The following is an 11,230-nucleotide window of genomic DNA, read 5'->3' on the forward strand; positions in this document are numbered from 1 at the left end:
GTCGATGGGGACAAGAATCAGTGTCTGCAAATAGAGCCATGACAAATATGCGAGGATCATCAGGCAGGCTTTGACCATCTCCAGAGTCTTTGTCGAAATTTTTCTTATCAGCTCAGGAGCACTCATGTTTCCCGTGAATCCAATGTCCTCTCAACCTGGTCAATCTACCACCTCATTGAGGGTCCAAGCCATGCCGGGATGATCTGGAGATTCATAAATGTCCCACCGGATCCGAAATACTAGAGGCCACGAACGAACAAAATCGAACAAGTCATCGACCGTGTCCATATAAAGGCACATAAGAAATGTCGGGATGAGCCAAACTGGGATGGTCATCACCATCACTGCGAAGGAAATGAGTAGCAAACATCTCTTTGGATATAGAACGCAGTACGTTGTTGCAAGGAGACAGATCGAGGTAACAGCCCAGATCCATATATTGACGTCCGTGAGCTCCTACAGAAATAACAGTTACTTAAACTACGTCTTCCGAGCTCAAGATTCGGCTCACCTTCACGTTCATACCAAAGATACCTGCGACAAAAGTTAGGGGGATGAAGAAGAAGGCCAGCTGGGTTAGCTTTGTAATCTCCTCAGCCTCTTGCAATGCTCTTGTGCTTTCATTGATACTCATAGTTCCAATGAGAGCGGAGAAAGTGGACTCAAAATGGCGTAGAGTTCCATCAAGCTTTGAGCCGAATCCACTGAGCGCCCCTTTTAGGCACTGCACGTCCTCTTCCCCTGATGGTGTATTGATTGCCTCTGCCTCTTCCCTTTTGGCCACAGCCTCAGTGATTCGCTCCATGCAACGTTGCAAGTTGTGTCGAGAGAGGATGTGCCTTCGCCAACGTCCCATGCACACCTTTAGTTCATTGATCTTGGTTCGCCTCTCCCTTCCAAAACCAAAGCCCATGTTTTCGAAGCCTATCTCCAAGTCGATTCGTCCCAAGTCTTCTTCAATGTGTGTGAGTATTTCATACTCGTCATCCAGCGCTATCTGACATATCCTCGTTAGGAGGAATCGAGAAAGTTCTGGTCCAGAACTTCGTCTTTGAAGCTTAAAACATGCCAACCCAGCCGCCAGGAGTTTGATTGTGGTCGCGGGGTGGGATAGCGTTTCGAATGCTGATAGTGTCTTTTCGAATTTCTCTGACTCACTTTGACAAGTGATGACTACTGTCCGAGGCATCTGAAAACACCAAAGGCGTTCGCTCATGGCGAGCAAACGGACCTCCGAAGAGTGACCCCGCGTCCTGCGCACTAACATTGCTTCATCAGGCATATCTAGATATTTCCCATCCTTTTCTGCCAAGAAAGGACATATCTTCATCCAGCTGATGTAGTGCTTGTCATTGCTGGGTTGATTTTCCACCTATGTGATGGAGACTCTATCATTCGGCACAGCCTATTGATGGAATGCACCGGCAATTCACGATGTCGCAGGTACTCCGCTAGATGTTGCGCTTCTTGTTTTCCGGGCAAGAATACAACTTGCAGATTTTGAGAAGTTTGTGATGTCGTTTTCTGGAGGATTGGTATACGCAGACCTTGGATCCAATCGGAGGATGATTTGTATGAAGTTGTTCGTAACTCGTAGTCTTCATCCTGAGTTTTGATGTAATCGAACAGTATTACTTCTGGATTGTCTTCGGTATCATGTTTGACGTTGCGCTTGTCGCTCAAAGCTGGGTCTGCAGGAACCGCAGTGGGATGTCGTTCCGTTTGGTCTACTTCTGCATCTCCGGAAAATGATTGTTGTTGGCTTGTCTCTCGTTGACGTGGATGTTCTTGGTCGCCGTGATTCGAGGCGAACTGATTTTCGCGTCCATGTGGATCAGATCCGCGACTGGGTCGCTCTTGCAGCCCCGATTCGAGGTCAGTCCCTTGACTCATCTTTGGGACTGGCAAGGCCTTCGAGGTGGTATTTGGTGTTGCATCAGTTGTCCGACAGACAGTCTCGTCAAAAGAGGTCAGCGCCGCACTGCTTCTCAAGGCTGAAGTCAAGGCATGCAGCTCTTATCTGCATTGGCAGCTTGGGGGCGACATGCGAGGCTGACACGTGTGACTATTCTTTGCGCTGAGACTGCCGACGCGGTGCTGTATGGTCAGTCTCCTGGTTTCTCCATGCTCGCACTGGACTGCGCATTTCGAGACGATTCGCCTCTGTCGTCGTTCCCGTCACTTGTCTGCGTCGAGCTGGTCGGCACGGTAGCAACAGCCCTTATCGCCGTTTCGCACGTTGAATCAGAGCTTTCTCCGACGCCCCTGTTTGATTTGTTCCTGATAGGCTGCCTGGCCACGAGATACTCCCTGAGCGGTCTGTGATGTTGTCGGCCCCCAAATGTAAGCGCCATGGCTGGCATCGACCGACCGCTGCTGTGATCAACTCGTCTGAGCCTTCCATGTGTGCTGATGTGGCGCGCATAGTTGAACAGCCTTGCTCGATGACAGGAACTATATGGGCGTCTCTCAAAAAATCTGTTGGTTGTAAATTGGAGACGGAGCTCCCAAAATGATTTGTCAATAACTGGCAATCTATTGAGCGAAGATTTCCGAGGAGATGTGAAACTTGACAAGATCGGAGAAAAGGAAACTGGGAGTCGTGCGTCGTTGCAGCTCTTTGTCATCATTCGCGCAATGACTGAAACCCATGAAAACTGGCCATCCACTCCTTCCAATGACGTTGGGTCAGGACTGTTTGTTTGAGTCGAATAAGTTGAGCAGAGAATGACGTGGAAGAGGATTCTGATTGCACTGAGCACAGGTCAATGCAAGCGCAGGAATCCTCAAGGATTGTCCGACACTCGACTTGCTAAGTCTGACGGCCGGTAAACTCGAGCCTCTCCACATGGTGATGCTCAAACTATTGTAACAGTTCGCATCTGATGTCGCCGAAATATAAGATGACACCAATGGAAGTTCTCAAAATTGATGTTTACGCGCAACAAGCCGACCCTCTCGAAGACACGTTGGTCTACCTTGGGCCGCAGAGCTAAGAGGTAGCTTTCAAGTGACCATTCCAGATGCGTCAAGAGGTATCGAATCGAGGGGTCTTCGGGCAGTTTGTCTTCGAGATTGCTACCCTCATCTGGAAAGTAAGTCAGAGACGACAATCTGATGTAACCGTCATCCGCATTCTCCAATTTAAGAGACTCGAAGAATTTTGTGTGAGAGCTGACAAACTTGTTGGAATGAATCGTCGCACCAGGTAAAGGGGGTTCGAGGACAAAAACTGTCGAGTGGTCACCGGGAAGTCTAGCCGTGAACAGAAGGCTCTCCATTGTGACAGAGCCTGAAGAAGCGTTCATGAACACGTCATGCTGATCAGATTGAACTTTGGCATCCACCAAGTAGGCCACTCGGCGACGACTGGATTTTGGCACAAAACGAACTCCAGCGCCCTTAATACAGACCCAGGACCAGCTCGGAGCAGCACTGGTATCCCGCTTGCGAGACGCAGGATCATCTAACGGCAAAGACCAAGACCGCTTCCATAGAAGATCCTCGGGAAGTGACTTCTTCCAAAGTCCAGCAAGATAATCTTCGCCGCTGCGAAAGCATTGAATCCGCTTAGCAATTCCAGCGATCGCTGGAAGACGGTCAGACTCCTTGGTCAATTGCAAAGGCGAATAGTCTTCGACTACCCTATACCATAGCCTGGACTTTCCACCATTTCTGGGAAGAATATTGAGCTTCGGGCATGTTTGGCCGTCGTCCTTGTGGTACCACACGCCACATTGGCAGGTGGTTGATTCTCTGCATTCCCATACGAGCTCTTGGTTTCCGAAGTGTAAAGTCCGAGGAGATAGAAGCCGCTCCTGATATACCCAAGCGCGGTTTAACAGTGGAGGAGGCTCCAGTCCACCATCCCATGGACCAAAGAAATGGGAGAGTGATTTGCGATAATGTACTGTAAACGTGGATCCATTCTCTTTGATCTCATACGGATGAGAGTTGTACGTATCCTCCGGTGTGGAAAATAAGCTTTCAGTGCTATTAGTCGACTTTGTTGCGGCCAGTGTAAGGTAAGAGTTTGAATAGACATCGGCCATTCTAGAAGCTTCTTGACGCCAATCATCTGGACAGTCTTGAACAATACATAAGGAATCGATCCAGATGTATGACTCTCCAAGCAAACGGACGAAAGATACGGCGTCTTGGAAAGTCTTGGGTAAGCTTCTCCAGGGAATTTGTTCTTTATAGCGCTTGAGGCTCGAATGATTCGTCTCTATTGGACGTGGGTGACATTCAGGGTCGCCCCAACAATGACTGAGACAAATATATCGTCCCTGTTGGCCAATGGATGTTTCAATCAACCTCACAGGCCCCCCCTTTTGACCATCCATGACGTCGATCAGTCGTGTTGGTAACGGATGGTGGTGATCTGTTGGACTGTCACACTGCGGGTGATTCTTGCAACAATCTACGAGCCAGCTTCGAGCCTGCTCGAGACTTTTCTTGGAAGATGTATCAAGGGAACGCTCCGTCGCTGTTCCTATATCCGGCCAGGGACTAGCAGTATTAGGGAGAGTAAATATCTCAATCTTCTCGTTGGTGATGTGACGTGGTAATTGCATAAGCAAGCTTATGTTGTCATATTGTCCAGTCCCTCCATCTTTCTCGAGCGACAATACACGACGTGATTGGATCGAAATCTGACAGTTGTCGTTGAGGTCTGCGGTGACGCATTGCTCGAGGCAAGCCAGAATCATGGCACATTTTCTGCATTTTCCAGAATCTCTTTTGGCTGACTCTCGGATGCATTTGACGTGGAGAAACCAGTTGAAGTAGCCTCGGTCATCAGTGCAAGTCGTGCACAAATGAACTGCAAACTCTCTTGAGCGGCATTTCGGGCACGGTCCTACTGAACAGCACGGGAGGCATGCATCTCCCTGGTAGTCGCGGTACTGTTTGGGGCACAGTTTCGTTTCCTCTTCCAGCTGCTTGAATCCAGTCACCTTTTTGAGAAAATCTCGGTACCTCTTCATTTTGAGTGTGCTCCAGATGACGTCCACGCTCGAGCTCGGTGAAGAAGATGCCGGGATGATAGCGGTCTCAATGTGAAATATGCAGGTCTGTCAGGAAAAAAATGGCGAGCGAACAAATCTTGAAATTTCAGCCTCGAAAATAAACACATGAGCGGGGAAAGGCGCTTCTTAAACGACACAGTGGCAAGTAGCACAATGTGCGACACTGCAAGTGCGCAGCCTCGTCCGGTCAGCACCAATAAACTCCGGTTGATTGGTATCCCACGCAATGGCCGTTCTCATTCAAATCGTAGTGCAGAACCGATGGCGGAAGTTGAGAAAAGGGTGGCTGTAAAAGACGAAGTATCCATTGAGTGATCTTCAGCTCTCCAGGTGACTGGTGTAGGGAAGGCTGAGCGAGAAATGTGCATGGCGCAGCAGAGTCCTGGGAGGCTGATGGCTGGCGTGGTGCAATGCAATCATGGCATTGGCTACCTAGATCGACTGGCAAGGCGCATTGATTGATTGCGACTTGAAAGGCTGAGAGCAGTCCATCCGGCCGGGGACAGGACAAGACCCTACCAGTCATGCGGCCAATCATCTGGCCGCCATCGAGTTACGTACCAAAGAAAATACCAGCGGAAAAAGGATCGAATGTCCAGAAGCGGCCAAAGGATATACCGGTGGAAAAAACGTCGAAGTGGCACAAAGATATACCAGTGGAAATTGTGTTGAATTGTAGAGACCCGCAAATTGTGTTCAATGAACTTGAAAATCGTGCCGAAGTACAAGACGATGTACACAATCAGGAGTAGCGAGGCCGAGGTTGTACCCCATACCCAAAGACTGATGTTTGCTAGTTCCTAGATTTCTTCAGTGAATGAGCCCACTTCTCTGCGAAATAACTTACGTTGACGTTCATGCCGAAGATGCCGCAGACAAATGAGAGAGGGATAAAGCAAAAGGCCAATTGGGTCAACTTTTTGACCTGCTCAGCCTGCTGGATCGCTTTGGTACTTTCAATAAAGCTCATCGATCCTATGGTGGCACTGAAAGTGGATTCAAAGTGGCGAAGAGTGCCTTCGGCCCTAACGTCCAGTCTGTTGTGAGCTAACCTCAAATCCTGCTCAGCTTTTTCTCCAGGATTGGTCGCGGCTTTTATGATCCTAGTGAGCTGCAGGTTGAAGTCAGGCCTGCAATGGAGATACGCTCGCCAATGTCCAAGCATCCAGGTTTGCATCCGACTATTGTCTATCCAAACTTGTTGAAGCATATGACGGTCGAAGCCCCTTAGCTCTCGATCGATACGGCATAGAACATCCCATTCGTCGTCTAGCATGATTTGACAGATGCTTCGTTGGATGAATCGAAAAACTTCAGGCGTAGACACTGTCTGACAATTAAATCCTCTGAGACCAGCAATGAGAGATTGCGTCACACTTCCGGTGAGGGGACCTTCATCGCTCGGTCGTGGAAGCGCCCAGTCGTCCATATATCCTTCTGAGTGAACCAGAATTATGGTTTGAGGCATGCAAAGGCAGCATACCTGTTGGGTCAGGGAGTAATCTATCACATAGTTGTTTTCGTTCGGTTCAAAAATGTCCCTTCTCCAGCTCAGCGGCGTAGCGAATTCGATAGAATATAAGTCGTTGTAGTGTGTAGCAGCCGGGAGGGCTTTCGTTTTCGTCGGAGATGGTCGTCGCCAGTAGGTCCAGAAATTGCGCTCAATCTGTCCGTCATCCAAAGGGATGAGGACCTCCGTGCCTTCCCTACTGACAAATCTCCTCAGGAATCCTCGGCTTTCTTTGGGTGCCTGACGACACTCGAGGTAAGGCTCGAATGTTTTGAATCGTTCGGCCAAATCTTCTTGAAAATCATAGTGACCCGGTACGGTCGCAACGAGGATCTGGTGGCAATTGTCGGTGGGATCAAATCGCACATGTTGCAAATCTTGGCTGTTCAAGGCTTGGCTGAAGTCGCTCGAGTTTTTGTATGACATTTCCGACAACTCATGGGTTCCGTCTTGAGTTGCAATGAAGTTCAAGAACCTGAACTGAGAGTCTTTGTTTCGATTTTGATCGCTTTCGTCGATTGGCTGTCTGTTGACACTGGGCGACTCATCGGTGGCGCCGTTTGGGTCCGCGTGCAAGTCGACCCTTTCGTTGCTTCGTGGTTGCGAGCCTTTTTCCAGGTCATTTCTTCCATCCATTTTGGCCTCTTGTAAGCCGGGTGTCTGAATTTGGTACTCCTCGAAGGGTTGCTGCGGAGCAGATGGGTCGAAGACAACTTGCGAGAGCAGGAGAAGTTTTTGAAGATTCTCGCAAGGCAACGAGGACTTATCCTCAAGTTAGGGGGCCACACACGTGAATTTCAGTCTTGCTGTGCTGCGGACGTGTTCCACAAGGACAGCCTGCTAGACCACAGCGGCGGTGGCTTGATTTATGCAGTCAGCATTTGCCAGTCAACATTTGCATTCGATGAGCTTCTCACAAGAAGGGACGGTTCCGTTCGAATTGACGCTCGCAAGATGTTCCATCACGGCTGACTTCTCGTTACCATCGGAATAAAGACGAAGAGATGGTGATCCGAGTTTCCGTGCGGTCAGAGAATCCGACGAAACTGGGATAGTCGAGATGTTTCTGTATTTTGTGGGCGGTCGCGACGCTCTTTCTTGATTGCGTCTGGCTGTGGAGAACGCTGGGATTCTCAGGCGCCTTCAAAAGACGTTGCAGCATCGGCGAATGTCGCATCGGAAACGGCCAGGCACTTTCGCCATGTTACAACCGCGAAGAATGAAAAACATGATTCCTACAGGATGGTGCAGGTGCAGGAAACGACCATTGAGGAGAGGAGAAGCGTTTCCACTGAGCGGAAGAAATGATGGTTCGACGATCGCCTTTGCATGCTGCAATCAGGCAAGTAACGCTCCCTCGCTCCTTCTTCATCGCGTGCGCTGGGACGCCACAACAATTGACTGGTCGTAGGATGGCTTGGAGAACACGCAAGCTTTGGAGACGATTGGATGTTGTCGTGTTGTCGTGTTGTCGCGCTGTCGCGCTGTCGCATCATGTCGAGTCGAAATCCAGCGCGCGAAATTCGCATTTAACATCCGCATCGTTTCGTCCCCGTCGTCCCTTCTCGCTTTCCTGCTGCTCTACGACCTCGTCGACTTTCAATCACTCTCTTGCCATCCCGGATGCAGGTGCTTGGAGAAACCGACCTAGCCATTTCGACTCCCTCCATCATCTCGGTCACAAGCAAGCAAAAGCCCAAAAGCTGAGTATCCACGACAGGGCCAGGGGGAGGGTTGAAGAAAGAGCGACGATTCGAACGAAAGTTGTTGAGGTCCTGGTAAAAGAGAGGGTCGATGGGTCGAGAGCGAGCAAAAAGCAAAAGAAATGCTGACTAGGGTGCGATTCGAACGCACGCGGTTTCCCACTACGGGTCCAGTTCTAGCTGCAAGGAGCCATCACCTAAACGTAGCGCCTTAGACCACTCGGCCACCTAGCCCGGTTGATGCCCAAATCTCATCGAGACGTGGCGAACATTCTCGAGTTCGAGGACACTGAGCAACAATATGTACTGCACCTTGCGGGGATGTAACCTCTAACGCCTTTCCCCGTACTCGAGTCTGGGACGGCCACTAGTTCCTTCAACCAAGCGTGCGTTCCTAAAGTCATTGCCGCAAAATTTCTTTACCGCAACGCTCCGCTCCAATACCAACCTCCCCGCCCGTCCGAGCAAGCTTCCAACCTATCGAGGTGTCGCTCGGTTGCAAAGCGAATACGGCAAGTTGATCGATACTCGTTTTGAAAAAGAAACACAAGCAAAGAAATACCATCAGCAATTTAAGCCGGCGCTCGAGCAAAACGTGAATGGTCGCGAGTCAGGTGTGGCTGTGACCAATGCTTGGACTCCCGGCCAGCAAAGGGACTCCCAGCTTGCCTATATTTAAACATGGCAAAGACAGATTTGGTTGGAGGTTTGCCATGCTGTTCCCGACCGTAGGCGGATGTCGGGATGTCGGGAGCGTGGAACAGGGGAGCAAGAGCCTGCATGGATATTCGAGTTGCCTTGTTTGGACCAAGAGCGCCCCGTCGCAGAAGTTGTGCTTGTGCGATTGATTGAAGCGGGATCTCTGCAGACGCAGGAGAGCAATCGCATGAAGTTCTGGACGTCTGGAATGACTGCGGCGACAAGTGTTTGATCTGAGCACGTTCTGGATTTTCGTCTTCGATAGTCTTATCTGCAGTCGTTGGAGTAGTTGCATCAAGATAGACCGAGTCAGGTTAAAAGTCCAACACGAAATGCTAATGTTAGATGGCGGTTCCCAGCCGTGTGACGCGTCCTGGAGCAGAGGATCAAGACTGAGGACAAGCTGGCGGCAGGGACTGAGGACTCTATGCGCGGCGGAGGTGAGCGCCATGCCAATTGACAGCTAGCCCGGGCGAGCCATGCTGAAGCAGGACAAGAGCAGTTTCGGCGCCTTTGCGGAGAGGTAGAAGAAAAGGTTGGTTTGCGGGGAGGACTGGAGGTCAAGGTGCAGTGGGCTGTTTGTGTTTGGCCTGGTGCGGCGGTGCTGCGGGGCACTGAAGAGAAGAAGGTGAGCGGCCGCACCCGGCAGAAAAATCGCATCCAAGCAACCATCCATCTACTACTCGGCCAGGCCTACCCTCGTACTTCCACCGCCATTCTCTCCAAACTCTTCCTCCGCCCTGCTCGCTGCCGCCTCTCGCCACTCGTCTCTGTCCATTGTCGTCCTCTCTTCCCCCGTTTCTTCACCACCACTACACCACCGAAAATGAGCGACGGCGAGATTGCCCACCCCACCATCAAGGGTAACGTTTCACTCGCTCTCCTCTCCGCGACTCCTCACTGACCTATCTTTCAGATGGCTGGTTCCGCGAGATTTCCGACATGTGGCCCGGCCAGGCCATGACCCTCAAGGTCAACCAGGTGCTCCACCACGAGAAGAGCAAGTACCAGGACGTCCTGATCTTCGAGTCGTCCGACTACGGCAACGTCCTCGTCCTGGACAACGTCATCCAGTGCACCGAGCGCGACGAGTTCTCGTATGTTGTCGAAATAATGTGAAGCAAGGCTGGCGCTGAGCAAGGTGTAGCTACCAGGAGATGATTGCCCACCTGGCCCTCATGTCCCACCCCAACCCCAAGAAGGTTCTCGTCATTGGCGGTGGTGACGGCGGTGTCCTGCGTGAGGTCGTCAAGCACGACTGCGTTGAGGAGGCTATTCTGTGCGACATTGACGAGGTGGGCGCGCCGCCGCTTGTTGACAAGGCTGTCCCGTTTGCTAACCACCACACCAGGCCGTCATCCGCCTCTCCAAGAAGTACCTCCCCGGCATGTCGATTGGCTTCCAGCACCCCAACGTCCAGACCATTGTCGGCGACGGCTTCAAGTTCCTGGCCGAGCGCAAGAACGAGTTCGACGTCATCATCACCGACTCCTCGGACCCGGAGGGCCCCGCCGAGTCCCTCTTCCAGAAGCCCTACTTTGAGCTGCTCAACGATGCCCTTCGCGAGGGTGGTGTCATCACCACGCAAGGTTGTAAGCCCCCACTTTGGCCCCTCTCTAGCAAGTCTTTTTCTTGTATCCCACGCACCATGTACAAATATTGTTCCCTCTCCGTCTCACTTCCTGCAAACCGCCCACCCAGTACACTTCAGAAGAGCATGCTGGTTAACCTACAATGCGCCCCAATGCAGCCGAGAACCAATGGCTCCACATGCCCCTCATCGCCAAGCTCAAGAAGGACTGCAAGGAGGTCTTCCCCGTCGCCGAGTACGCCTACACCACCATCCCCACCTACCCCTCGGGCCAGATTGGCTTCATGGTCTGCTGCAAGGACGCCTCCCGCGACGTCAAGAAGCCCGTCCGCTCCTGGTCCACCGAGGAGGAGGAGAAGCTGTGCAAGTACTACAGCAAGGAGATTCACGAGGCCGCCTTTGTTCTCCCCACCTTTGCCCGCAAGGCTCTGCGGTAAGCGCAGGCGGGAGAGGCGCTGGATACACCGAGAATGGACATACAGGAAGGATTTGGAGATTGGGAAAGAAAAGCATATGACGACTTATGGCATGTCATGTGAAATGGAAATGCAAATAGCTTGAATGAAGCATGTGCATGAGATCAGACTGGTTCCAGGAGTCGTTGACAGTTGAGTTTTCGCGACAAAGCGATTGAAGTCTTCGGAAATCTTGAATGATTGGATGTGTCGAAACGCCACAGTTTCTTGGGGCGCCCAAG

The 11,230-nt window shown here is 51.2% G+C and overlaps 5 protein-coding genes and 1 non-coding gene across 6 annotated transcripts; 1 reads left to right on the forward strand and 5 right to left on the reverse strand.

Moving 5' to 3' along the window:
- Positions 1 to 116: 116 nt before the first annotated feature.
- BKA78DRAFT_158982 (uncharacterized protein) lies at positions 117 to 1,539 on the reverse strand. Its single transcript, XM_066883073.1, has 2 exons — positions 512 to 1,539; positions 117 to 456 (listed from the first exon to the last, which is right to left on the reverse strand). Exons 1-2 carry the CDS (start codon positions 1,328 to 1,330, stop codon positions 160 to 162), a joined length of 1,116 nt encoding a protein of 371 aa, XP_066742307.1. The 5' UTR covers positions 1,331 to 1,539; the 3' UTR covers positions 117 to 159.
- A 1,205-nt stretch (positions 1,540 to 2,744) lies between these two features.
- Positions 2,745 to 5,266, reverse strand: BKA78DRAFT_159012 (heterokaryon incompatibility protein-domain-containing protein). Its single transcript, XM_066883074.1, has 2 exons — positions 3,206 to 5,266; positions 2,745 to 3,088 (listed from the first exon to the last, which is right to left on the reverse strand). The coding sequence occupies exons 1-2, from the start codon at positions 4,986 to 4,988 to the stop codon at positions 2,859 to 2,861; spliced, it is 2,013 nt and encodes a 670-aa protein (XP_066742308.1). The 5' UTR covers positions 4,989 to 5,266; the 3' UTR covers positions 2,745 to 2,858.
- On the reverse strand, positions 5,267 to 7,538 carry BKA78DRAFT_158978 (uncharacterized protein). Its single transcript, XM_066883072.1, has 3 exons — positions 7,458 to 7,538; positions 5,878 to 7,400; positions 5,267 to 5,830 (listed from the first exon to the last, which is right to left on the reverse strand). Exons 2-3 carry the CDS (start codon positions 7,174 to 7,176, stop codon positions 5,546 to 5,548), a joined length of 1,584 nt encoding a protein of 527 aa, XP_066742309.1. The 5' UTR covers positions 7,177 to 7,400; positions 7,458 to 7,538; the 3' UTR covers positions 5,267 to 5,545.
- Positions 7,539 to 8,369: 831 nt separating this feature from the next.
- On the reverse strand, positions 8,370 to 8,477 carry BKA78DRAFT_t135. Its single transcript has one exon. It is a non-coding gene; the product is annotated as a tRNA-Leu (tRNA).
- A 273-nt stretch (positions 8,478 to 8,750) lies between these two features.
- Positions 8,751 to 9,581, reverse strand: BKA78DRAFT_159081 (uncharacterized protein). Its single transcript, XM_066883075.1, has one exon. It carries the CDS (start codon positions 9,391 to 9,393, stop codon positions 8,854 to 8,856), a length of 540 nt encoding a protein of 179 aa, XP_066742310.1. The 5' UTR covers positions 9,394 to 9,581; the 3' UTR covers positions 8,751 to 8,853.
- A 187-nt stretch (positions 9,582 to 9,768) lies between these two features.
- BKA78DRAFT_354042 (spermidine synthase) lies at positions 9,769 to 10,970 on the forward strand (the record flags this gene model as incomplete). Its single annotated transcript, XM_066891660.1, has 5 exons — positions 9,769 to 9,805; positions 9,859 to 10,039; positions 10,090 to 10,237; positions 10,294 to 10,534; positions 10,693 to 10,970. The coding sequence occupies 5 exons, from the start codon at positions 9,769 to 9,771 to the stop codon at positions 10,968 to 10,970; spliced, it is 885 nt and encodes a 294-aa protein (XP_066742311.1).
- Between the last annotated feature and the right edge of the window lie 260 nt (positions 10,971 to 11,230).

This window comes from Phyllosticta capitalensis (assembly GCF_038381095.1).
Source record: "Phyllosticta capitalensis strain CBS 128856 chromosome Unknown BKA78scaffold_7, whole genome shotgun sequence".
In the NCBI taxonomy this organism is placed as follows: domain Eukaryota; kingdom Fungi; phylum Ascomycota; class Dothideomycetes; order Botryosphaeriales; family Phyllostictaceae; genus Phyllosticta; species Phyllosticta capitalensis.

Excerpts from the sequence above, each read along its gene's own strand:
- BKA78DRAFT_158982 (XM_066883073.1), bottom strand. The coding sequence starts at position 1,330 with ATGAAGATATGTCCTTTCTTGGCAGAAAAGGATGGGAAATATCTAGAT. Across the intron at positions 457-511 it reads TCTTTGGTATGAACGTGAAG|GAGCTCACGGACGTCAATAT; the intron begins GTGAGCCGAATC and ends TTATTTCTGTAG.
- BKA78DRAFT_159012 (XM_066883074.1), bottom strand. The coding sequence starts at position 4,988 with ATGAAGAGGTACCGAGATTTTCTCAAAAAGGTGACTGGATTCAAGCAG. Across the intron at positions 3,089-3,205 it reads CCTCGAACCCCCTTTACCTG|ATGAGGGTAGCAATCTCGAA; the intron begins GTGCGACGATTC and ends CTTACTTTCCAG.
- BKA78DRAFT_158978 (XM_066883072.1), bottom strand. The coding sequence starts at position 7,176 with ATGGATGGAAGAAATGACCTGGAAAAAGGCTCGCAACCACGAAGCAAC. Across the intron at positions 5,831-5,877 it reads TCTTCGGCATGAACGTCAAC|GAACTAGCAAACATCAGTCT; the intron begins GTAAGTTATTTC and ends GAAGAAATCTAG.
- BKA78DRAFT_159081 (XM_066883075.1), bottom strand. The coding sequence starts at position 9,393 with ATGGCGCTCACCTCCGCCGCGCATAGAGTCCTCAGTCCCTGCCGCCAG.